Below are 27,508 nucleotides of genomic sequence, written 5' to 3' on the forward strand. Positions count from 1 at the left end.
TTTATGTATGTATAAAGATGTAATATTTTAATTTTTGAAAAATATACAAAGTAAAATATCTACAATAATAATTGGTTTCATAATAAATTCTTTCTCTCTGTTACAAATTTAAAAAAGCTTTACATTTTTATTTCACTCTCACAGGCACTGAATTTTGTATTAAGAAACTGGCGAAGATGGATCTGAAATATAAAAAGTTTTGATCATAAAATAACTATTAACAAATATAAACATTTGGCATTAATCTTAAAGATTATATTGGGCTATATTAGGGCTGCTATTAATAATTAAATGTTAAGTAAGTTGGCCTAGAGGAAGATGTTAGGTGCCATCTCTCGATAAATTAATATTTAATCATTAATTTAGAAGATTCTGAAGAATTAACCTGAACCCACAACTCTGGCTTAGCATACAGATGTGTTGCTAGTTATGCTATCCGGACCTCTGTCAGATCTTCATTTCCAGAACTATTAATTCAGATATAACCTTACTGGTTACTCGTGGCACCGACTGGAGACGCCCTAGGTGATCTCGTGATATTATCTAAGATTAGCACCAAACAATTACCAAAGATCAGGTTAAACAATGTTTATATTTGTATGTATACAACATGCTGGGGTAAAGCAAAAGCCTACAGAGTGCCTTTGAGGGGGTTACAGACTATCTGCAGTTAGTCTGCGAGGAACTAGTATGGTTATATCTAAAGTAATAATTTTGGAAGCAAAGATTGGATGGAGGTCAAGGTAGCATACCTGGCAATGTGCCCACAAGTTAAGTAGGAATTGTGAGTTTGAGTGTCTGGAAGAAGAGAATCTCCCAAAAGTGAATCTTTTAAATTTATCAAAAGATGGGACTAACCTTGCCTACCTCTAGGCCAAATTATTACTCAACATTTAATTATTAATTGCCAGATTATATTGGGCTATATTAATGCTACTCTCACTTGACATTTTCCAAAATTAAATTACTTAGCAATTTTACTGAAATAATTGTCATTAATATTTCTATAAGTAATTCTTATCTGCAGTTTATTTTGCATACCAATGTTGGTTTGTTGTTCAATTAGAGAAAGCATAAAATGTCTGATTAACTCATCATAATTGAACCACAAATATATGTGCAATGTTTTTGTTTGCAGACTAAATTGTTAGAAATAAAATTTTAAAACATTGAAAATATGTCTTGCAGACACTAAAGCCCTGGTCACACCATGCGATTTCCAGCCGCACAGGTGACCGCAACACACGCCAGTTGCGTGGGTCTTCTCATGGTAACACATTTTCACTGGCATTGTAACTTGGAAACATGTGACCCTATAATAAACCAATAAAATTACAGTAGTTTGTTTTTTTGACTACTTTCGTGAGTTTACCAACATTTTACGTTCCACTTCAGATTATGGAATTTTAGCCACTTTTCTTATTAAAATGGCAAGCAGTTCCTTTTCTGGAATGAATAAAAGAAAAAAGGTGATAATTTTGTTAGAGCTGGCGAGAATATATGATTAAATCCATTAAAGTATAAAAAGAGGCTTGAAAGCAATACCATGAAAATATTTTATATTTGCAATCCAAAATAGCAATCCACTTTATCAGTGTCTTCAGTTATCTGAAGTAGCATTGGTCTGCATTACCTTGGATAATCAGGGATATATTTTATGTAAATAATACACATATTTTGTTATATTGGCAGTTTAACACAAAAAAGAAGCATGGACAGGTTTAGGAAACATCTTTCATTTTCTTAAAAAGCATAATTATTTCAAAAATATTATTTTTAAGGAAAAGTTTAAAAATTAGGTTACAAAATGAATCTTAAAATTTGTTTCTCGTATTCACATTTAGAGTATTGCATGGAGTGAAGAGCAAAGTTAAGGATTTCATCAAGAGATAAAAGAAATGTGCATGTAATGACTACTGTTGATGTATTAAAATAAAGAAAAAAGAAAAGAAAAAATATTGTGAATGTGATGAGTTGTATTTTATTTTAATAATGACAAGCTATTAGTATCTATTGTCACATTTAATTCCCTACTTTATTTATTATACATTGTAAATTGATTTTGTAAACTACAATAAAAGATTTTAATATTACCTGTAAGTGCATATTAACTTCATCACTACAACTTAAGTATGGAAAATTTCCTCCTTTCTTTAAATGAGCACGTTTAGCTTCGGGATACATTTTATACATTTCTTCTCTGACTGACTGACTAAGTGCACTTTCATCAAAAACCTATAAGTTTTAAATAACATAGTAAATCTAATCATTTTAAAAAGTTTTACATTACTTTTGTTTTTTATTATGATGGCTTTATTTGTATAATAATAATTCTAATACTTATATCAATGTTTTGCATTGATATTTTTTTATTTTAGCTTTAAATCAATCAGTTGATTACTTGACAGGTTAATGAAACATTAATTTTTAACACTTTTTAATATGAAGAAATTTTATGAAAATTTTGATTGAATTATTGTTGTTGTTAGTCAAGGTAAACTTATTAAATGTGCAGTAATTTCTTTAAAAACACATTAAAAATTAATTAATAAAAAAATTCTTACATCAACAGTTGTCATAGGTATTCCTTGAAGTTTATGAGGTTCTACATAACAATTCATACAATTCAAAGTAAGCCTGGAAGCTAATTCAGATTGATTTAAACTTTCTAACTGGAAAAATCATTAATTCCCATTAGTTATTCTTAATAAATATATTTATTTAAAATAAATTTATACCTTTTATAAATTTGATTATAAATAATATTCATGGAAAAGTTCAAAATTTCTAAATACAGTAATAACTAAATTTGAATAGGTAGTTTTATTTTAAAGAATAAAAATTCCAAACTGAATTTTTGTTATTAAAAATACTTACAGTTCTCTCTACATTGGAAATTTATAGAAGGCTATATTTACCTTTTCCACCATAAAATCAATAGAATCGGCAATTTTTGGTTCTAACTGTCCCTTCGAAAAACTTGCCATTACCATTTTTTTTAAAACTACAGCTGGGATCATCCAAAATCTTAATATTTCAAAATAAAAATTTGTGTAATCATTTATATTCATGTATAATTAAATTAAATATAAAATGAGAATAAGTTTACTAACAAAACAGCTGTGTCTGTATAATTAAAAATAGATGTATCTGCAAAACTGTTACAAAGAATTATAGAATGAACTCTTGGACACTGAAATGTTGCTTCTGCAAATTTCTGTGCAAGGAAACCTCCTAATGATGCTCCAAATACATGAACCTATAAAAAAAAAAGATTAATAAATCTTTCAATAAATCATTTATTATATAAGTTTAATTTTTCTTATGTCACTATTTATCATCATCATCATCAAAAAAGTTATTCAGAGATATTAAACTTATTAATATAAAGGAACATATTACATATTTTATAATATTAAATAAGTAATTTCAACATTAAATATATTTATCTCTTAGTAAATAAACATCTTAGCAAGATTTTGGTCTATACTCATTTAGTCAAGCAAATATTAACCAGCAATTATTTATTGTGATGATGTCACAATACCGGGCTGCAACTTTTAGTCATATTTTTCATTTATTTAATTTAAAATATATGCTCTCCATCTCAAATTAATACTGTAGTGTATTGCCCCTGTACATCATACTTTTCTGTTAGCAATAGAGTTGTGCCAATCATCTAACTCCTTTCAGGGAAAAATTTTTGAATTGAAATAACATGACTTCTAGTTTGCATCAGAAGTTGATATATAGTTAAGTGGGACCTCCTGCCCCTAAGGTTTCCATATCCGGTCTCATTTTTCATCTATCTAACGTCATTCTTGAGATTAAAGAAAGACGGACATATGGACAATACAGGTTTACAATTCTTTCAAATTGCAGCCCAATAAACAATATATTTTTACATTTTACAAAATGATTATAATGTACAGATAAGACAATACAGAGGAAGTTTGTGAACTGCTTTTGAGTGTCCAATTATTTTTGTATACATTTAAATTCAGAAGTTAACCTTATCATTTTATTATAAAAACGTAGTCTATCATTACTGGATTCTGTATTGAGTCCTTAACCCAATTTTCAGAAATTAAAACAATTAACTTAATTGTCAAAGACAATTGAAAAGTTAAAAATTATAAAATAATTGTTATTTCAAACTCAAATTATGAAGAAATAACTAATTTTTACTTAATATGGCAAATGTAATGTTGGCATGTTATAATACAATATCTTAACTTTTCTATTCTTTCCAATCTTCATCAAATACTACACTAGTTTTTTTAAAGAATGTCAGTTCCAAACATTCACTTTCATGCATAATCAGTGATATGAAATATATGACCTTAAAAATAATGTACGGCAACATATAACTATACTGGTTAAAACAATTAGAAGAGCAAGTATAAGGTCCAAACCCCTCACTTTTATTTTAATTTATTGTCATGGGAAGATTGTGGTGTAAGATTTCCTTTGTTACTAAAGAGCATGAAGCAGGTAAAGGAAAATGCATTTTTAGATGAGTTATGTTACAACAGTAAAAGCTAAACAGAGGGTTTATACCTCTCAACCTGATATACGTAAGATGATAAAGAAAGAGCATTTTATTAGATTAAACAACAATGAAGGTATAGTTGAAAAGACCTGCAGCTTGATTATGTGAGAACACCAGTGTGAGCCTTGTGAGGGGTCGTTGATCCGACTCTGAATTCGCCTTTGCTTGCGACCGGTCAGGATGGCACGAGAAAGCCTTTTTCGTATGGGGGTAGTGGTTTGCTGGACACAGAGAGATTCACACAGAGACTGTAGTTACAAATTACCGCATTTATTCGTATGGAAAGACATGCTTACAATGTGTTATGCAATCCACAACATAAAATAAGGCTGTTTCCTCAGTTAAGAAGTTCCACGGGGTGAAAATTCGTCTCCGAAGTTCCAAATGTAAAGGAGGTCCGAAGAGGGTTCATCTCCGGCGCTGTCCTGGAAGTTAGAGGAATGGGAGAGTCATCACCAGGTAGTCCGTCTTAGGTTGTGGGTATTGATGTCTTTTCCCCTTTTCCTTTCTTCTTTCTTTTACTCCTAGTTCGGGTCTCCTGGGTTACGTCTTCAATCACCATTTCACAGCCTCTACCTCCCCGGGTCCTGGGGACTCCAGGCTTTTATAACAAATTTTTCCCAAAATCCTGAAGTTTCTGGTTGGTCCGAACGAGGGTCTAACTTTTATCCTATTGGTCCCTGGTCTGTTGCCAGGGACACGATTCAGGCCGCTGGATCGCCAAACTCCCCCATCTGGGTCGCTCCCCATCCAAGTCGGGTCAAGCCCTTCCCCGGATGACGGTCCCGTAAATTACACTCTAAATGTGTTTTTCTGACTCAGAGAAGGTGCAGCTGGGACCATTCGGCCCTGATCGCCACCCCTTCTGTAGGAGAGCCAGACAAATTCCGCTTTGAACTCGATGTAAAACGATCACCAAAATTACCCCGACGGGTGATCTCTCAGTCGTTCCCACGATGTATGATCGGGGATCTGTCAATTAGGTTGGGAAACTGTAGCAATTAAATCATCTCTTGCACCCATTCCTCGGCCATCTCGGTCTTGTTTATGAAATAAGTTACTGATTTAATGGCTCTAACTCGACAGCCACTTTGCCGATGGGGGTGTGAAATCCCAGCCGCACAATTATTCCAAAATTTCAATAAGGCACATCAAGGCTAATCTAAAACAGGAACTCATTAATAATGGCAAACTGATTGGATGGATAACTCTAATCAAATAACATTTAAGTTTATACCTTTAAGCCAAATTTTCATCAATTTTCCTTTTTTTCATTTGTTGCAATATGCCAATCAACATTACATACATCTGTACAGAAGGGTCTAATGATGTGTTCACTTGTTTATAATCGATCAGCGCCGCCGTAACTTATCCGTTACAATTCCCAGACACGCACCTGTTACCAAAGAGTTGACCGTTACATTGACCGTTACGAGATTGACGGTTGCGATTTGCGCTGATCGATTATAAACAAGTGAACACATCATTAGACCCTCCTGTACAACCAGAATGAATGGCTTTTTTTATAGTATTGTACTGATTTTAGTAGAGTGTATGATCTTTGTGAACATTTAAAACTGCTGCATATCTGTATGACCTAGAATTGACTATGCTGCCAATAAAGTGTCACAGAACTGTTTGCCATTTTCAATGAGAGCAGTCACATGTTCCCCTAATTATTTTGATTAGTAAATAGAATTTCATAATATACACTGAAGAAGATAAAAGTAGGTGATTACTTCTTAAAAGTTTGTAATTTTTAAACAAGAAGTTTTCATACACAAATATAATTTAGTGATTGTTTCAGCACAGAATATTAAGTCAAGCTCAAGAGATTGTTATTACTAGATCAAGCATTACTAATTTACCTTATATATAAGCAAATTCAAAAACAAATATTTTTCAAAAAGTTACTGAATTATATTAATGTCCTACAATTCTTCAAAGCCTGACTGATATGATAAAAATTGTTCAATTTTTAACTTTGTTTTGAAAGTAATAGTAAATCGTTGACAAATGAGAAATTTATATAAACTAGCATGTAGACTTCATCAAAATTATTTTAGTTGTATAATGGTTAAAAGGTAACATAGATCAAAACAGGAGTATTTTAATAAATTTTATATAATTATTATAGTCCACACAGCAAAACAGTAGGGACTATGTCAGATGAAAGGTATGAAAAGAGACATAGAAGTTGACCCATGGATCACAGTAATAAAACTTGTAAAAAAAGTAAAACAATAAAATTATTTATGACAAAGATTGTAATTGTACTAAAACACTTTAAAAGTACAAAAAAACAAAACAAATAAAAAGTGGTAAAATCCATGTCAATTCCACATGTCTCCTACAGGAGACATGTGGAATTGACTCATGGATCTTACAACTTTTCTTTGTGAGAGTTGTCAGATGAAAGGGATGGACCCCTTCATCTAATACTTCCAGTTTAGGCTGACTTATATCCAGTCTTTCACAGTGCAGATTATAGTACTGTAGATTTTTTTTTATAACTTAATTGGATCTTGGAAAATTATTAAATGAGCTGTTATATTTCTAATAAACTGTCATAAACTGAAATTGCATCCCAGGAAATTAAGGTTTGAACTACATAACACTACACTAAAATGGCCAACAACAATACAGCTATTAAATATGGCATTTTATGTAGTCATAACAGAAAATACCAACTGAAAAAGTAGTGCATCTACTGTATTATTTTTTTCTACATTTTTCATTCTGGATAATTATACAAATAGTAAAAAAAAAAAGGAAATACCACCACACATACTTTCGATATAAAGGGCAAAAGTTAAAATCAATTAAAACTTTTTTTTAAATATATGGAAATATCCATTTTTACATTTTTTTACTTTATTATTTCTATTTAAAAGTTAAAACTAAATAAATGCTTTTCATTTCTAAATTTATTTACGATTTTAAGTATTTTTATTCAAGTAGCTTTATTGAATACTTAATACCATATACCTAATTCAAGTTTGTCCTGATGGGAACAAATGCTTTTTTATTCTTACCTGGAAATGCCAAGGAGTGACAACATATTAAAACAACTTATTAAGAAATAACTAATAAAATACCAAATAGATATTTGTTGAAATATTTTCATGAATAAAACTGAAAACTTTGAAAAATTTTATTCTTTCCCTTTTTTCCTGTGGTCAGTTTTTTAGTAATTTATTTACTGTTCCAAAAAAGCCATCACTGCTTTGCAACTCTTATCAGCATTCTCCCTGGACAATAACACCTAATTTTATGTTAATTGTTTATTGTTACTTAATACTGATGTAAATACACATTTACATCAATGGTAATTTAACACAAGTAGTGGTTATAATTATTTTAGCTGCTGTATATTATTATTCTTAATTTATTATGACTAAAATATTAGAAAAATCATTTAATTAATTAAAATCTTATTTCTTACTTTATCCAAATTTAACTGTTCAAGGAATTTCTGAAATCCATTAATCCATTCTCCCATAGTCCAATATACTGGATACTGAAGCTTTAAAAGTAAATATATTTAAATTAACAACAAATATATTCAAATAACTAGTGTCAGATTATACATTTGGACTATCATAAGGCTAATTAATGAATGATTAAACAATGTAATTTGGCCTAAAGAGAACCTGGTAATTTGAATACAGGTATTCCTTGATTAATGCAGTTAATTAATCCCTCAATCCTACCGTGTATATCGAAATTCCATTAATCGAAATATGGTATTTATGTTAAGTAAAGACAGAAGTTTTAATTTATGCAGCTTTATCAGCTGTTATGTATATAAAGAGATTACTGCAATTAATTTCGTGCGTTAATCAAATCCTGCATTAAACAAGGGATACCTGTAATTAAAACTTTGAGTTGGTTTGATGGTTTGAAGTTGGTTTAGAGTGATGCTGTGATGACTGAGGATTTCTTACACCCCATTTGTCGTAGTAATTGATCTATATCCTGTATGTTTTAACAATATAATCTGGAACTGAAGGTCAGATGGAGGACTGCATAGTAAACTGGCAATGAATCTGGTATGGTAAGTAGAAGTTATGGATTTGAACTGCATTTCAGATCAATCTTTTCTTCTAACATATAATGAATATTTTTAAATATTAAGAGTAGAAATTATGATCGTAAAATTCACAGAATTTCAAAAGTTTTATAATTTTATTAAGCAGTCAAATCCTGCTAATACAAAGTTGAAGGGACTTAAAAATTGGCACTTTGTATTAATGAAATTTATATTAACTGAACTCATTAACATTAAAATACCTAGCCTCCCTCATCAGGCCTGGAAATCTACTTTGTGTTAATGTGGACTTCAAATAAACTGATAATGTAATAATCGGGTTTGAATGTATTACAATTTCAACAAATTTCTTCCAATAATTTAAAGGGAAAAATACCTAGAAATTCAGTTCAAATCAAAGAATTGACACAATTGAATACTAATAGAAACAGTATCGTTAGAAAATTGGACTAACAACTAGCAGATAACAACTACATCATTGAAATTACTGATTATCTAAACATATGTTTATGAATCTCAATTCTGTGTGATCCTATGAGGTAGCTATCAAAATTAAAATTATCTTCTATTTTATGATTTCTGAGGAAATAATGATTAAAATCCATCACCCAAAAGAGGTAACAACCTCAAGAAACCACTGATTTATTGAAGAGATAAACAATTTACCTGACTTTCTTCATCTTTCTAAATTCTCTCACCATGACCTACTTAAGAATGGTTCCTATCAATTCCAATCAATTTACACAGTTCAAAACAAGTTATAAATTATCAATAAGTTATATTCCATTTTTCAAAAAATAACTTAAACTATATTTTGTATCATACTGGAAGAAGAGCTACAATTCATCAATTCTGTTGTTAGCCATCAGAGATCAACTTTTATAACTAACTGATCAAACTAAAAAAAAATTAAGCCAGATTTTTTCCTGAATAGTTCTATTTTGCAAAAATAAAGTTGTCCAAAAATTAATCATAAATCATATTTAAATTAATTAAATAGTAAATTAGGTATATTTGATGAATATTTTGCTTCAATTATGTAATTCCTAAACACTGGAGTTGACTGAATCAAATAATGCAAAGGGCATTGATTCTTGCCGCATAAATAATTTTTTATTTTATTTTTCTCAATTAAAAACAAAATCTTATTCCTGGATAGGTCAATTTACATCAGCTGTTTTTTTTTCTACCTCCGATGGTCCATAAAACAAAGACAAATGTAAATAACAAAATGAATTTATTACCAAAAGTTAGGTACAAACATGGTTACTTTTTGACATAATCACCGAGAAGATTGAGGCATTTGTCTATCCGTGAAATCCCCTCTTCATAGAATGTTGCCACCAGTGACTTGAGATGGGCCTTAATGTTGTTTTGAAAATCATCGTTAGTCTCAAACCTCTGCCCTCCTAGCCACATTTTTAGTTCAAGAAAGAGGTGAAGTCGCTCAGCGCTAAATCAGATCTGTATGCTGGATGTTTAAAAAGTTCCAAGCTAGGTGGAAGTCCTCACACCTTTTATGGGTGAAGACTTCCACCTCTTTCCAAAACTGAAAACTTAGCTAGCAGGACAGAAATTTGAGACTAAGTACAATCTTCAAAACAATGTTAAGGCCCATCTCAATCACTGGAAGCAACATTCTATGAAGAGGGAATTTCAAAGCTCGTCTGGCTAAGGATTTGAATTTTGGTTATGAAGGTTTCTTTAAAAATGATGTTATTTTAGGTATTAATGTGGAATATAGTGCCGATTTTGCTCCAACTGTAAGAGAATGGTCTTATATGCACAGAAATATGTTATATCTACAAGCATTGTACATTACATCTAGTTATAACAAAATTAAAATTTTCCTGTTACAAAAGTTTCATTATATTCTTTAACCCTTTCCATGCGGTTATACGCCTTTAGGCGTATGTCACGTGACTTGCCGTTAATTCGTGATGCGGCATACGCCTTTCGGCGTAATTAATCAAAAAATTCGATTATTTTGCGTTATATTCGATTTTCCAGCGATCTTAGCTTTGATTCGCTATTCTGTAGGTCGATTGACTTTGTTTAAGCCAAAAAGTGTTTTGTGACCACCCCTGGGCCATAAATATTTCGGTAAAATGGACCCTCTCCCTGCCAAGTAATTAGAGACATAGTAAATAACTTCTCCCCCACTCTGTAAATAATGGCAATAACTTCTCCCCCACTCTAGCTAGAGAGCTGCGGTTTCTTTTATTTAAAAGAAGACAGATGTATCTAACTGACAAATGTACAAAGTTTAGCGATTTTCTGTAAATTAATTATTTTTTTCTTTTGTTCGTAAGCTTCAAATTTTAATATTATTTTAAATTTCTATTAAACTAAAAATTAAACAATCGTAAACTGTAATATGTTCTTAATCAAATGCAAAAAACAGATTAAACATAGCACGATTTTAAAGCGAAATATCGCGATTTAAAAATTATCCAAAAACTGCAAAAAATGCGCCGCATGACGAATTCCACTCAATTATTTGCAGTAGATTGCCAGCATGGAAAGGGTAAAAGCAATGCTGTAAAATAATTAGGATGTTTAATAAAATTTACTAGAATTCAGGAATATGATTATTTAATTACAAAAGAAACCTACAGAATATTTTAAAAACTTCATATTTTATGTAGTTTCTGTGATCAATAGAATACACTGAGTTTACTTACACTAAAATAAAACTTTAAACAATTTAATAGAATTTATTTCATAAAAATATTAAAACTGAATTAGGAGTATAAAAACAAAATTTAGAGCATTTAAAAATACATCATAATTTAGATTTTTCAATCCAAACTTTAGCAATAACAAATCAAATAATAAATCGTGTGCATACATTATAAAAAACAGATATTCGCTTAACAATAGAAAGGATTTGGATTAAATTTTGATAATTTTTCTCCCTGTATTACTTGAAATTTCTCAAAAAGATATTAGTATTTACATCAACTTTGGAAATTAAAATTTGTATGATAAAAATATTGGTCTGCAATGTAGTTAAACATAATATATAATTTAAATAATAATGGTCATTTGGAATAAGTAATATATTTTTTCCACAATAATTTTTTATGCATATTTTTAATTTATTTTTGATATTCTGAAAATATAACTACAACACTAAATATATTGGTAAAAATTGTATATTAATAAATGTGATAGATTTTGCTAAATCAAGCTGTTTATCAATTTCGACAAATTATTTTTATTTCTTTCTTTCTTTCTTTTAATAATAATCATCACTGCATACAAGATTCATTTTATACTCAGAAATATCTTGCAATGCTATACTTACAGAGATTACTCTATAGCCAAGTGCAGTTAAACCCATAATTTGACGAAAAAATGCATCCGCAGTACCGCAAACTGGAGGAAGACATACTAAAGGACAAGTGACACTACGAGGGCCAGCATCATAATAAGTCCATATTTTTGAAGAATCTTCATCAACTACAACCTATTAATCAGTAAAATTTCATACATAAAATATATTTATTATAAATGTTCTTAATATTTCTAAAATAAAAATAGACATCCATAGATATAAAAATTACATGCATGCAAACATGTATAGTACCTTAGCATCTTACATAGTAATTGTGAAGATAAGTTAATTAAAATTGAATTATCTACAATGATTAAATCAAATTTATTGTTAAAGAATTTGCTATTTTTAGAATAACTTTTCTGTTTAATTATTTTTCATTTAAATAGATGTTATTCAATATTTACTTTCATCATTTTTTAATATGATACAATAACTGATTGTAAAATAATTTATTTAAAACATTTTGAAGATTATATTACAAAAATAGTTGGAAATATGAATATTTTTTACAACAGTTTTAAAGAAAATATAAACTACCATTGAACCCTGTTTATACACTTCTCAACATCACACCAAATAATTCAACAGATCCTAGACACTTTAAATATGCGTCTTTCTGAGCATGGATCAAACGAGCCTTTACTCATTGCACAAGTATACTTGATACTTACAAGGAATTGGAGTACTTTATCCAAATAGCACAACAGAATGGTTACCAAAAGAATCTTATAAAAAAAAACTTATTGCAACTTTTCAAAATAAAATTAACCAGTCTCCATTAATTAACAATAAATGCATTATGGTAATCAACTATCATCCCTTCTTAAGAAAAAGATGAATGATATTGCAAATATCAATAATTTACGGATCACATATCGTCGTAATCCCACAGTATACAAGTTACTGAGAAATGATAAAAAGAATGACAACCAGATCGCTACCTCGGGCATTTACTCCATACCAATCAAAGACCGTTGTTTTAATTCAGATAGTGTTTATGTAGGTGCTACTTTGAGAAGCTTGGAACAAAGAATCAGAGAACATAAATACTCCATTAGAAAAAACAATGATAGCACAGTTTTAGCATCTTACGCCAACCAGCAGGAAGTTGAGGTTATATGGGACCAGGCTTCCATTATTAGACCTACTTCTAACAAGCATTCTATCAAACATCTTGAAAAACTTTAAATTTATAAAGCGCAAGTAAAAACAGCTTGTATCAATCATAGAGACGCTGACTCTCTGTCCACAGCATGGAAATTGTTTTATGAAGTTAAACTGTAATTATTAGGAGACAATAATTTTTTTAATGCGAAACTGTTGAGCTATTTATATATTCATTTCTTATATCCTTATCTTCATTTTGTATTTATTCCCCTAAGCGCACAACATTTTACACTCATGCACACTTATTATTTTTCGTAATTTTAATTTATGTTCTATTTCTTTAATGTTCTTTTTACTTTATCGTTTAACTGATGAAGATCGTTAAAGACGATCGAAAACGTTTTTACAATATTAAATTATTTGCTGGAGTGTTTAAAAGGTGGTAATTTTTATAATTCTTTCTAATCCAGTATAAGTTAATATTTGTATGTATTATCAAATTGATAACTTCTAACATTGTATATGTTATTTTTGAATTAAAGACCTTTTCTAAAAATTAATATTTTTATTCCAATTACTTAATCTGAAATTACATGATCGAATTACATAAAATTGCCAACACATATATAGTATATCTATATATATAATCGAGATGAGTTGATAATGATTATGATGATGATAATAATAATCAGTGCAGAGCCCAAATGGTTAGGAGTTGAAAGTTGAAATTTGGTACACAGATAGGGGATGTCATGAGAACGCACACTAAGAAGGGATTTTTCAAAATTCCTCCCCATGGGGAGAGGGACAGGATTAAGGCTTAACATTTCCATCAACAATGGAAGTGTTAAGTAACAATGGAATTGTTAAGAGAAAGCAACATGCAAGACACAGATGCAGTTTTTTTCGTTTTTGCGGGAAATCGAATTTATATTATTAGACCCATCTAAAAATTCTCTAATTAGTCTGGAAACAGGGGGACCAATTCTTGCATTCTGTGAAAACAGGTAAGGTTGAATATAACGTAATAATCTTAATCTTCACTATCATTATTTTTGCCCAAGTAACACCAGGCCTACCTGCTAGTAATGGTATAAAATTACACATAGTACCTTAAAACTTTAATTATTCATTGTTAGTCACTTGCAGTCATTCACTAGTGATTTTTAAATCTTAAAAATATCATGTCATTAATTTAATCAATATTACAGAAAATTAAAAATTTACTCTTTGAATGAGTGGTGTGAGTGCTTGGTAACCAGCAATGACTATTACTTATGTTAAATGTCTATTTGTTAAGTGATTGTATTCAATTTTTCTTATTAAGGTGCTTAATTGGTCATTTACTGGTGCAAATGTCTTTGGACAGACTACCAAATCACTATAAAACTCAAGAATCAGATCCAATTGTGCATCAGAAAAATGAACTTGATCTTGTCAAGCCTATGTTTGACCCACACCAAAATATCTTCAAGAAGTGAGTAATATTGCAGTGCATTAGTACCATATAATTAAGATTAAATGTCATCTTTCAAATGAATAAATAAATGCTCCATTAAGTTAAAAATAAAATAGTAATAATTTTTTGTTGGTTGCTTAAACACTATGTAGTGTGATAAATTCGAACACTTGGCATTCTTACATCTTTTATTTTAGTTCAGTTGATACGTGTTTTAAATTACACGTTTCGGGCATAACATGCCCCTCTTCAGCCAACTCAGGATTTTTTACAAACTGGGCTCTATTGTATAACCTCTTCATTTGTGTTTTATTGATTATATTAAATTTTATATAAAGAATAAATAGAATTCAAAATGGAAATTTGATTCAACACCATATTGCTTCTTAGGCAAGGATAAGAAGGAATACTAACAACAAAGTTTCAAAATTACAAAAACAGATGAACATAAAGTTCCATACTGGCGGTATACTTACCTTTAATTGTGTTGGCCCAAAAAGAAGAATAACGAAGATATACAATAATAAATGTGTAAGCCATATTATGGACTCATCCAATAGAGCCCAGTTTGTAAAAAATCCCAAGTTGACTGAAGAGGGGCATGTTACGCCCAAAACATGTAATTTAAAACATGTATCAACTAAACTAAAATAAAAAATGAAAGAATGCCATGTTCAAATTTATTACACTACATAGTGTTTAAGCAACAAAGAAGAATTACGACACGGTTTTGAATTATCAAAGTAATAATTTTGTCAAATATATGTAGTGCAGATATTTTTTCTATACCCTATTACTTATTGTTTAACCAATAATAAGCATGTAATTTTTTTCCTCACTTTGTGACTTTTTCTGCTCTGTGGATCATAAGTCTTTTTCAGGCCTAGTATGAATTTGACAAGTCCTCAAGGAATAGCCAAGTGGTAAAAGGATGAAGCCTGATGTGTCTGGAACAGACAATTCCCAAAATTTTCCTGAGACTGCTTTTCCAGATTCAATTCCAGAACTAATTTTTTAAACAAAAAGAACATGGGTATGATTGGTTGGAACACCACATATAACAAAAATTGAAAAAGTAGAAAAATCTGTGCCCATCATATAGATATTAATTCAAGAACTATTATCCATTCTGTTAGGGGATTGTGGTTAAAACACTTTTATAAGGATTTCCGAATGCAAAAGACAGTCTCTACATCCTTGTAATTAATGGCCATCAGTCTTCTGTGCCATCTTGTATATTTCCAATTTTTCAGCATGTTTAAGACAGACAAACTCTGATGTTACTTGTAAAATGTAAATAATATAAATAATGTATTTATGTACAAAAATATATAAAATATTTATTATAATACAGATTAAGCTAGCAAAAATAATAAGCTGACAAAGTGAATATGTTACATGGAATTTTCAGATAATAAAATATACTAGTGTGACTTTATCTTCTGATGAAGTTCGTTGTCGGGTTCCTTCTATTGACCTCCATAACAAATCATGCATACACATTCAAAGACAGATTAAGTATCACATAATGTACTTTCTTTGTTTGCACTATTCATTTTTTAAACAAACTTGAAGACACTCTCTACTTATGTTTTTAACTTTCAAGAATCTATATAAAAGGAAATTGTATATATAGTATTTGTAAAACAAAAATAAAGACTTATAAAATATACAGTTTTGTATTAACTCTTACATTTGTTTGTATTTTTATTGGTTCATTTGTTGGTTTAATTCAGTTTTGTTTGGGAAGGTAACTTGTTTTTTTTAATATTAGTTTATAAAAAAAAATTATATTTAATTTTGAAAACATGCAACACCAGAAATTGCTTTTGCTTAGTCTAGTTACTCAAGCATTGGTCCTGAATGTGTGTTAGTAAAGACTCATTATTTCAAGGAAATCATTACAATTTATTATATCTACTTTCACACAATAAAACTATTGTTCTTTGATTAATTCTCCCTTGTATTTCAAACAATAATTTAAATAAATACAAGTAGCTTCTAATTAGATACTGAAATATGTTTTCTTATTTTTCCTTACAGGCTAGTCCTTCTTAATATTTGTAAATAACAACATTTTAATAAAAATAAAAAACTATAATTTAAAATATGAGTCAAAATTATTTTTAATTTAAGAAATTTTTTCAAACTTATTTAAAACTTTTTCTTAAATTATATGAATAATAACAAAGAACAGTTTAATTTTATAAATTTATTAACAGAATAAATAAAATTGTTAAGCCTAACAAAATTTATTAACATTAGATAATTAAGTGAACAACACATCTAGAGAAATCTTTTCATTCATTTCTATATTTCTCAAAACTTTCATCAAAATATTAATATTGTGACATTTTTAAGATTTTTAATTACATGTGTTAATCATTTTAATCATTCTTTATGTACAGACACACACACACACACACACACACAGAAAACAGGGTGATTCAATAGTCTTCAAAACAGACACCTAAAGGAATGCACTTCTGATGTATATACAGTGAGTGATCGGTTAATGAACAGTTCAGTTAATGAACACTTTCATAAAAAATCTTTGTTTGGACAACAAACACCTCACAGAACAAACACAAGAAGCAGCGACGTAAAATGATGAATACCAATTGGTCTTCCCTTGTCTTCAGGCAACAATTCGAAACTTTTCGGAGCGCAGGAGACGACATTGACGCTCAACCCGGTATATACTGATCAGATAGTATTCCTCCAAACTTTGAAACTATCCCTTGTAATTCCATCCTTTTATTTTTCTGACAAAAAGAATTTTTTTATACTATTCGCGAGACTGTCAGGCAGGAACTCGTTAAGTTTTGTGTTGGTTTTCATTTTTGAAAGGTGAGATTATAATAGCAAAGGCAGAGAGTGAGCAGAAGATGTCTGATGTTGCTGGGTGGTATGGCTTAAACAGATCTACAGTAGGCCGCAGTTCAACCTTACCTAAGAAAGATACTGTATAATCAAGAAGGCTCAAGCAGCTAAAGAAGTAACAAAAATCACATCTGAGAAATAAAGAACATTGATCATAATTAGGGTTTCTCATTTCCCGGTTTTTGCTTGTCCTGGGATTTCGGGAAAAAAGTGAACTGTTTCTCGGGATCCTGGGACATAATTAATTATTTTTAAAATAAAAAAAATATCTTGAAATTGAATGATATAATTATTTTTCATTTTTAAAAGTAATTTAATACATTCTGTAACCTCCAAAATCATAATATTAATAATATAAATAAAATATATATTAAAATTACCTTTGAATTATGTAGAAATTTTTGCAAATAGAAAAAATTTATTAAAGTTTGTTGGAAACTGCTTACAAAAAAATGCCTTTGAATCAAGTTGAAAATTAAAGAAAAAATGAACTTAGATCAAACTTCTAACTTAGAAGTAATTTTCATTATTTAAATAAAACATAATACAAAATATTATTGTAAATTTTTATAAGATTTTAAAAACCAAAGATGGTCAATACTCTGATCACTCAATCTGGTTATTATTTTAATAATGAAAAGTCCCACTACTGAAAATGCCCTTTCCAATTAAATGGATGTGGGTGGAATTGTCTTTAATGCATTTAAGAAAAGACAGATGTTATGTGTTTTTTCACCCGTAAACTGGAAGATTTCTAGTTCATTTTCGAGATGCGTTACAGTATTTCTTTTGCAGTCTAGTATTCTTGATTTGTCTACCTCGGCTGCTTTAATAGAAACATCAAGCTTACGACCTGATAATTCGGCAGTTCGTTTAGCTTTAATAATCAGGTTTTGAAGAAAAACTTCATACTCACAAACTTTGTACTCGTTTCTATCCTTGCCCAATTTGCACAACCTTTATTTTACGTTATTGAAGTTACTGGGCATAGTTAAAATTAAGACAGCATAAGCACAATTATTCCATATATTACAGGTTCTGACAAATAAAAAATTTTCAGTCTTGTCACAAATAGGCCACATATTGATTATTGACAATCTGTGACATGCCATAACGAGAAAAAATTTAAAAAACTTATAAGCAGGCTTAAAATTAATAAATACAAATGTATTCTGACAGTTTATGAGTTAATTATACTTTCTATTTGCAAAATTTCCTCAACTTTAACACAAAAAAAGAAAAAAGTGAACTTAAGAAATTTGCAGGATTTCCTGGAACGAGAAAAATTTCCTGGGTTAAAAAACATCCGAGATCCCAGGATCCCATTTGAGAAACCCTACTCATAATGGAACCTGAAACTGATCTGACGACAAAAGAACACCAAGAACCCTTGAATGACGAACACCAACAAACTTGGCGAGATATGTTTTCTTCTGAAAAACAGGATTAATACTGATATTTGCTATTAATTAAACATCTTTTGAAGAAGTGGGATGATGTCAGAACAAGTCTTAGAATGGCATCCAAACCAGGTTGAAGTTAATAGGCTTAGGAATCTCTACAATTATAATGCTATTAATTACTTCCGAAAAATCCTGAAGAAAAGAGAAAAGCAATCAACATTAGACAGATTCTTTAACCCCCACAAACGGAAAAAACATGACTAATAAAAAGGCAAGACTGTGTATATATGTATTTTTATTATTACATATAAATAAACATAGTAAGAAAGTATATAATTTTTATTTTTTGGGGTCTCCAGAACGAATTAATCAAATTCCCATAAAAACCTACGGTAAATTGATAATCAGTTAACAAACAATTTGGATAGCGAACAAAGTCTTGAAACGGATTATGTTCGTTAACCAATCACCCACTGTACACACATACTATCACACATTAAAATACATTTGCCATAAATGGAGAAATGCAATTAAATGACACTAAAATAGATATTCTGTGATTTATAAATGTGACTATGTTGGTGAGGTGTGTGGCAAGCGACCTAGGGGCTGCCTGCCAGAGATGGACAGATGGTATTTCAGACGCTTTGATTGCAAAGAATATTGTGAGTATGCATGGTCAAAGTGAGTGCAAATGTGTACGAAAGGCCTCAACTAGTGTGGAAGAAGCAAAAGAAGTATGTTTGGATCGAGCAGTGTGGAAACAGCTCATTCACTGCCAACATGAAAGGGAAAAGGCATGAATATATATATATATGTATAAGTGTGACTATATAATAATGCAACCACACATTCTAATTTGTGGGATACATCTGCACTTTAGCTTCATATCTCACCATCCCTAAATGCTGGCGAGACACACAAATGTCCTGCTTACAATAATAATGCACACACTAAAAGATACTCATCTCATTATTGCAATGTTTAAGACAATGCTTCTGCCAAAACATAGCTTTGATGTCTCGAGTAATGGGCAGTCACGCAAAAAAAAATGTATGAAGCATTTATACAGTGCTCAGATCTTATGCAAAACAATCACTCATTAGTGAAATATTGTTCAACAAATGTGTTTCAGCAGAGGACACACTGCTGAAACACATCACCTATTGGGCAACAGTTAGACTGAGATGAATCAAGGAATTGTCAGTTTTCATAGTATTCTGTATATCCCAAAATGTATCCTGCTGCAATGTCCAGCAAAGTAATGTAAGACAATTGAGGGGTGTTATTGGAGTCAATACAATATTTGAAATAGGCAAACATGAAATTCATTCTGTTTTTTGCTCAAAAATCGGGCCAGTTTTACTAGATAATAAAATGAGTTCTTTACCTTGAATCATTTGAGGGAGACCTTTGAATTATTCCATATTATCCATAACACTTAAATCTTAATGATTTTTATATAACAATTCAATGTTATCCAAATTCTTATTCTTATAACTTTGTTGTGGCAGTGAACTATGTCTCATGAAAGAGCACAAGGAGAACTGCAGAAAGCATGCAAGGAGAAAGCAGAAAGCATAAAGTAAGTAGATAAGAACAGACAAACAGGAGAAGCCACATTTGTTCCAGGACTAGGAAGGGATACTCCTTAGCAATGTTCCCTCTAAGCTGTGCGGCCGCGCACTGCTGAAATTGTTGCCACACATGAGAATTTATGTGCCGCGCAGGCAAACATGCACACTGATTTGAATTGTTGTTTACTTATTTCTCACTCTGTCTGCAACATGATTATTGCTACGTATATTTTGATTAAATACATTAAATCATTGATAAAAGATAATATTTTGTATGGAAGTATGTTTTAAAATGAATTTTAATCTCTATTTTATAATTAATTATTTTAATTTTTATAGGAAAAAATAAGATTTTATATATGTATGCTCAGCAAAAATTTTTTTGCTCAGAGAAGTATATGTTCCGCTCATCTACAAAAAAAATTAGAGGGAACATTGCTCCTTAGACTTCTTTTAACATGAATTCTTTGTAGTTCTTTACTTGTACGATTAAACTTCAGTATATGGATCTAATAGAGTAAGATTTTTCCCTGTCTTTTTGAATTATTTTCTAGTTTATACACTCCTAGATTGCTTAAATATTTTATTTCTCATTTCTAATTTATCAAATATATATTATAACATCCTTTTATTTCTCAGCTTTTTTAACTATTTTGTTTTCATACTAGTTTAGATGCTAAACAGTACAGTTTTCCATTGATTTTTTTAATCTATTCGCTTCTTTATATATATTAGTTCTAAGCCAATTTTTCACATTCTTAATTACAATACAATACAGTCAAACCTGTTTTTATGCGCTCTTTTTATGTGCGATTTTTATTTGTGCGATTTTTTTAATGCGAATTTTTAATTTGTGCGGTATAGTTGGCGACTAGTCTCGTGCGATTCGTCATGTCTCACGTTGACTTATTATAGCTAAATAAACTTATTATAGCATAAATGCACTTATTATAGTAATATTATTGCATGAATATGCGAAAAATGAAATAATTTACTTTTTAAGTCAACAAAACACCACCTGGACAAAAATATGTAAAACAGACGATAGACCAGACGATGCAGTCAAGTGCTGACATCTGTTGTCAATAAATTCTATTTCGTACGGTTTTGAGTTATTTTCTATGTGAGACTTTTTTTATGCGGTCCCTGTTGACCGCATAAAAAAATTATTTTTTTAATTGTGTTGCGAAAACTATTATTTACAGCCATTCGTGAAGTTTCGTGAGATTTTTTTTAATGCGTTTTTTTTAATGCGGTCCCTATCCCCCGCATAAAAACAGGTTTGACTGTATATATATATATATATATATATTTTTTAACAAATTTAATATTTAGATTTTTTCTCTTATTAATTAAGAGACGGTCTTAAATTTATTTTATTTTTTGTCAGTAAAAATATACACATGAATATAAAGACCACTGCCGAATTATCGGGCTAGCAAATGGCTATAGTAATATTAATAATTTAAGATAATTTGGTACTAGAGTTAGGCGTTAGGTGCCATCTCTTGCTAAATTTAATAATTAGAATTTTTAATTAAATAATTTAAATAAAATTAGGCCTTAAGTTTTATTTTGAGAAAAAAATTCCCATTTCCCCCCTCTCAATAGCCCTAGAAACAAAGCAGTATAATTTATAAGTGTATATATTATTCTGATTTTATCATATTAAAAATCAAAAAGGAAAAAACAATAGAAACAAATTTTAACACGTATTTTTATAACTACAAGCCAACGTCATCGGGCTACGAGACGGCTATAACAGTCTTCTAGCCCGACGACATACGGCATCGGTTGGCTTGTAGTTTTATAACATATCGGGTTATAGCGATGTTGTTCATTATATTTTTGTTTTAACTGAACATAACAGTCATAATCAAGTTCCTGAAAAAAATCATGCATAGTTAATATATATTTTAATTATTAAAAAGTATATAAGTACAGAGGAAATCATATCAAAACACTGATTTCACACATCCTTTAAAACTTGAGAAATCAGTATCATGTGTCAAAATAAACAAACATATGCATATATATCCGATGTTTAAAACCCATATTTTCCAAGTATTATTGTACTTTAAGATAAAAATATAGGTTATATTAATTCAATCGCCCTATATACATTCATTACGGTAGGAGTTACTTTTAAAGTTACATGCTTATACGCGTGTATCGTACCATTTGACTAAAGGTAACTTCTACCGTATATTAATACATTACATGTTTACCTTTCTAAGCGGAACCGTGCTTCTGAAGCTTATATATTCTGACGATTGTGAAATATCGCTAGTACAACTAGAATTTAGCAACTGAAACCTGTTAATAAAGGATAATAAGATAAAAAGAAATCTTCTAAATCTCTTTTAAAATCGTCGAAACATATATAAAATTCGCTCACATTTCAGACACATCGATTACAGTCTCGGATGCTTTACGAGAACTGAACGTCGGTCGGTCGACGGACTCCACTCTCGACGTAATGTCGGAGATATCAAGTTAGTTTCGAACTTTACCCGTTTTTTCTTTTTAACTGTTAATCGGTTAATTTAAGTGTACTTTTAACAAAATTTAGATAATTTAATTTAATTTAAGATTAAATTTTGATATTCGATAAATATTAATATTTTCATAGATATTAATTCTTTCTTCGTGGTTAAAAAAAGTGGAAGACTTATTAGTCCGTGATTATTCTCTATGATACGCGAACTTATAAGACTTCGGCCGAATATGTTTATATTAATGTTGAATTTTTATAATTTAACATTAATTGTTATTATTGTAATTTATTATTTTCATATTAAATACGATATTATATCCTTGTGTTTCCAGTTTTACTTGTTTATCACAATCAAAAGAGGGGGGAACTACATAAAACGTTATCAATATTAATTAGGGCGTTGTAAATTATAATTTCATTTATCAAACTTCAGATTTAAAATATTAAACATTTATCCAATTTTTACACACACACACACAAAAAAAAAAAAAAAAACACTGTGGCTACAAAATCCCATTGTTTAATAAATAAAAATCTCCATTCTACCTTTATTCTCTACACAAGTTTTAATTTTCTTTTATATCCTACACTTCTTTCGTGTTGTTAGTTGAATATCGTTAAAAAAATCCCCGATAGCCTGTTTTTAGAGTGTCGTGGACTGCTTTAACAACTTGCCGCAAGGCGAAATCAAGAAATGTTCTTGGTGCCACAAAATAAATTGTCTAAGGTTGGATTTTTGTGAAAGCCGCGCTTAATCAACTTTCCTTTGAATTTGTCGAGATATTCTGTAATTAAATTAAAGAGATTTGAGACATTCTTGTGGTTGTATTTCGAGGACATAATCTGCAGATTTGTGGTTACTTTGTAGAAAATTAGTTAATTAATCAATAAAATGTATTTGTTTAGTCCTGTGAACAGAAATTGTTTTATTTTTTTATTGCTTATCACAAACTGTAATTCAATGTAAATTACATAAATTACTATGAATGTTTAATTATTAACTACAGAAAACTTTACTGTTTATCAATTTTAGGGTAATAAAAAAATTACAAATTTTATTACCTTAAAGTAATGATAAACACAAAGTTCTATCAATTATTTAATGTGATGTAATGATTGTTGCTAGAGTGAGCATTCTGTGGGGGTTTAATACTTTGCTGAAATTTTAACTGTATAAAGTGTTTAATCATAAAATAAATCTCGTATTTCAACTTTGTTTTTTAATGGATTTTTTCAAATGCAAAATATATTAAAAAATGCATATTTAGAGATTATAATTACATTTTAATTAATGCCTCTTAATGCTGCTAATTGCATTTTTTCTATTATGAAAACAACTAATATTGAGATTTTTTTCATTTAAATCTGTCTGGAGAAATTGATTTTATTCATTTTAATTTGATCTACAATACATGATAAAAATTCATGAAAAATTGAAATTTGGCAACATAATGTTCAATAAAAACTGCTTGATTAAGGTTACCAGTTATTTATTCCCATTGTTTTCGATTGATAGTAGATTAAATGTCACCTGCTACAAAATGATTGCTGGATTACATCAGGTATTACATTAGTAGCATTAATATTTCATATAGCTTGATGTAATCCAACAATCATTTGGCATTAATTTGAACATTAGGTTTCTGGATGTTTATATTTGTCACTTACTACATTCAATTTACTATACATACAAGCAGAAGCTGGCCCTAACTGAAGCCAAAAACATTGAGAATAAATAATTTTTGTAACTTTAATCAAGCAGTCTTTTATTAAATATCTAAAATTCTTTATCTTCATTTATTACACAAAACAATTTTAATTAATGAATAATATCTTATCATATAATTTACAATGGATCCTTATATTAAACTATTTTACAGGAATGAAAAAGCATCAATAATATCGCTAGGCCCGATATACTATAAAGCTAGATTCGGCATTCATTGGAGTCTAGATGAAAAATCATCTTTTAACTCTTCAGACACAAGATAAAATTTATAATCCAATAACCTTTAGGTTTTTTAATAACAATAAAAACAAATTTAATTTAAAATTTTATTAACAATAAAATTATTTTCTGTATAGTTAAAGATATTTAACATAGCCCACCAGTGAATAGTTCTGAACACTGATAGTTAGTCACAGGTTTGTGCCTGATCAAAAGGCTGGCTACAATGGAGTTTTCCAAGTTTTCTTCATGTGTCTAACACTTAAATAAGTGCCAGTTAACCATAAAAAAAACCCTCCTGGAAGGCATCTCTTTGAAAGATTGCCCACAAGTTGCATTGTTTTATCCCATTAATCCTATTTATATGTAATTAATTGAATATAATAATAATAATAATAATAATTAGTGTTGCCACCCCGTCCAGTTTTTAATTCATTGTCCGGGTTGATAATTAATTTTGTCTGGGATTTAGTAGCAACCTGTCAACCTTGTTTTTTTTTTGCTTCTCAGCTGTTTAAAGCTAAGTTATTTTCTTTCTTAATTTAAGTTGCTCCTGGTTTAGAACTGGCATGCACGTTATTCTTTTCATGGTAAAATAACATTGCACATGCATCAGAGACTTCTGTTCGAACAAACCTGACCTGCCGTCCAGGTCAGCAATTTCAAAAAGGTGGCAACACTAATAATAATAAATAAGGCATCTGTGGAGGATGGATAAGGTGCTTATTGTACCTATCATTCTCTCCTCTACAAGTGTCATAGCACACACTACACAAAAGCCTGAGAATATTACAGTCGAACAGAAACACATACATCACACTACAGAAGGCCACTATATTGAATACATGTCATATTGTTAGGAAATTCCTGAATACAGACACACATACTGACACACTTATTTAATCTTTGTTTTGTTTTGGTTACTATGCCTTGACTCTGGCCCAGCATTGTACAGCAACCTGTGTCAACTGAGTATAGCTCACTAAACTCAACATAATAATATTAATAATAATAATAAATATAAAATTTATTTATTATACAGTATACAGTATGGAATTAATAGATAGATAATATTAAATTAAAATGTTAAAAATAATTTTTAATAAATTTATCAATTAAAAATTATTCATAGATAACTTTTTAAATTAAATTACTTCCAATTTTGTTTTAAACAGCTTATGAAATGATAAATAATTAATTTTAAAATATAAATTTATTTTCAGGTACTGTATTTGAAGACTTAATTTGTATTTACAAACAAGTTGAAGAAAACCATTTTATTACATATGATTCATCAGCTGTTATTACACAATCACTTGAAATTGGTAAAGTCTAGATATCAGATATTATTATTAAATAGTGACTTGTCTATTTAATATAGAATTTTTAAAACATTTCAAAAATTCACAAGCTAAAGCAACTGTTTTAATTTTTATTGCTTTTTTTTTGTATTGTTTTTACTAATTTGGCATGATATATTATAATTATAATTATTTTGAATAATTTAAATTAATTTAATTATATTTTCTTTAATACAGTTTAAAAATTTTATTAAAAGTTCACTTACGAAGTTCAATAAAAGTTTCATTTACAAATTATTAAATTATAAAAAGATCAAACCAAATTATTTTTTCAAATTATTCAAATTCATGTGTTTAAGACTTTATCATGAAATTTGCTACATAAAAAAAATTTGCTTTTTGTACTTTAAGATAGGATGATAACTTTTATCTAATTTATAATCTAAAATATTCTGATGCAAAATAGTATTGATATTGATAAAGATGTTTAAAATGGGAAACAAAAATCCATAATAATTGGAAATTAAATATACACAAATATTAATAAAACAATATGGGACTTAGAATTTAAATTTTAAATAATCAATTAGGAATGTCTGATTAATTAATATTGGCATGAAATAATCTATAAAGGTTAATAACATTAATTTTATAGTAAAAAGTATATTTTGAAATGCAACTAATCAAAAGAATATAGAAAAATATGCTTTCTTAAAAATTCAAATTTAGAAATATCTTAGCTATAATCTCATTATGAATTAAATAATTATATACACTCCTCAAAAGTGAAATCACAACACTATGAAGGAATGCACATAGCCACTTGCACACTGCAGGAGCAGTAAAAGTGACAGACATATGCAAATGATTAAAAGAACAAAGATATGCAACAGACACCTATTTATTCAGTAACCAGTATAGCCCCTATAGGCAGCTATATAGGCTGCTATACAGTGAAGCATATTATCAATCAAACAATTAATGATTGTCTGAGGTCTGCCTTGCCAAACTGTGTCCACTGCGATGCACGTGTCATCTACAGTATGTGGCTGTGGTCCCCAGTGCACCACTCTGTAACGATCAAATCATATCCATTGAAGCAGTTGATACTGCCCAAATTTGTGTGAACACAGGAAGCAAGAGAAATCCTTTAACCTGCTGAACACTCTTTATGTGCCATTGCATTGCGTGAACCTCTTATCTGTCTCCAAAATACACAAGTGTTTGGTGGGCGAGCGATTTGGCAAGGCTGCCAGCCAGGGGAAAGATGTAAATTCACCATGTGACTTGCAGTTGGACATTATCTTGCTGGAACTCCATATTGCACCAGTGGCCAAACCACAGGCCCACAATTTGTGTGATGTACTAGTCTGCTGTCAGAGTACTG

At 29.6% G+C, this 27,508-nt stretch overlaps 3 protein-coding genes across 3 annotated transcripts in view; 2 read left to right on the forward strand and 1 right to left on the reverse strand.

Annotated features, from left to right (window-relative positions):
- The window catches only part of Chd1 (chromodomain-helicase-DNA-binding protein 1), a 142,119-nt gene extending 140,163 nt beyond the window's left edge, over positions 1 to 1,956 (forward strand). The window contains exon 36 of the mRNA XM_067263343.1: positions 1,845 to 1,956. Coding sequence (XP_067119444.1) covers positions 1,845 to 1,874 — 30 coding nt within the window. The 3' untranslated portion in view covers positions 1,875 to 1,956. The remainder of the gene's footprint in view (positions 1 to 1,844) is intronic.
- Positions 1 to 22,900, reverse strand: LOC136969255 (maspardin-like). Its single transcript, XM_067263347.1, has 9 exons — positions 22,774 to 22,900; positions 22,604 to 22,691; positions 11,914 to 12,075; positions 7,998 to 8,078; positions 3,114 to 3,259; positions 2,919 to 3,027; positions 2,565 to 2,672; positions 2,095 to 2,235; positions 1 to 182 (listed from the first exon to the last, which is right to left on the reverse strand). Coding segments are annotated over exons 1-9 (900 nt in total). The 5' UTR covers positions 22,776 to 22,900; the 3' UTR covers positions 1 to 119.
- lin (protein lines homolog) overlaps positions 22,685 to 27,508 on the forward strand; it is a 20,688-nt gene continuing 15,864 nt past the window's right edge. The window contains exons 1-2 of the mRNA XM_067263346.1: positions 22,685 to 22,870; positions 26,044 to 26,145. Coding sequence (XP_067119447.1) covers positions 22,855 to 22,870; positions 26,044 to 26,145 — 118 coding nt within the window. The 5' untranslated portion in view covers positions 22,685 to 22,854. The remainder of the gene's footprint in view (positions 22,871 to 26,043; positions 26,146 to 27,508) is intronic.

The sequence above is a fragment of the Centruroides vittatus genome, unplaced genomic scaffold (assembly GCF_030686945.1).
Source record: "Centruroides vittatus isolate TY-2023 unplaced genomic scaffold, ASM3068694v2 contig_1773, whole genome shotgun sequence".
NCBI lineage: Eukaryota > Metazoa > Arthropoda > Arachnida > Scorpiones > Buthidae > Centruroides > Centruroides vittatus.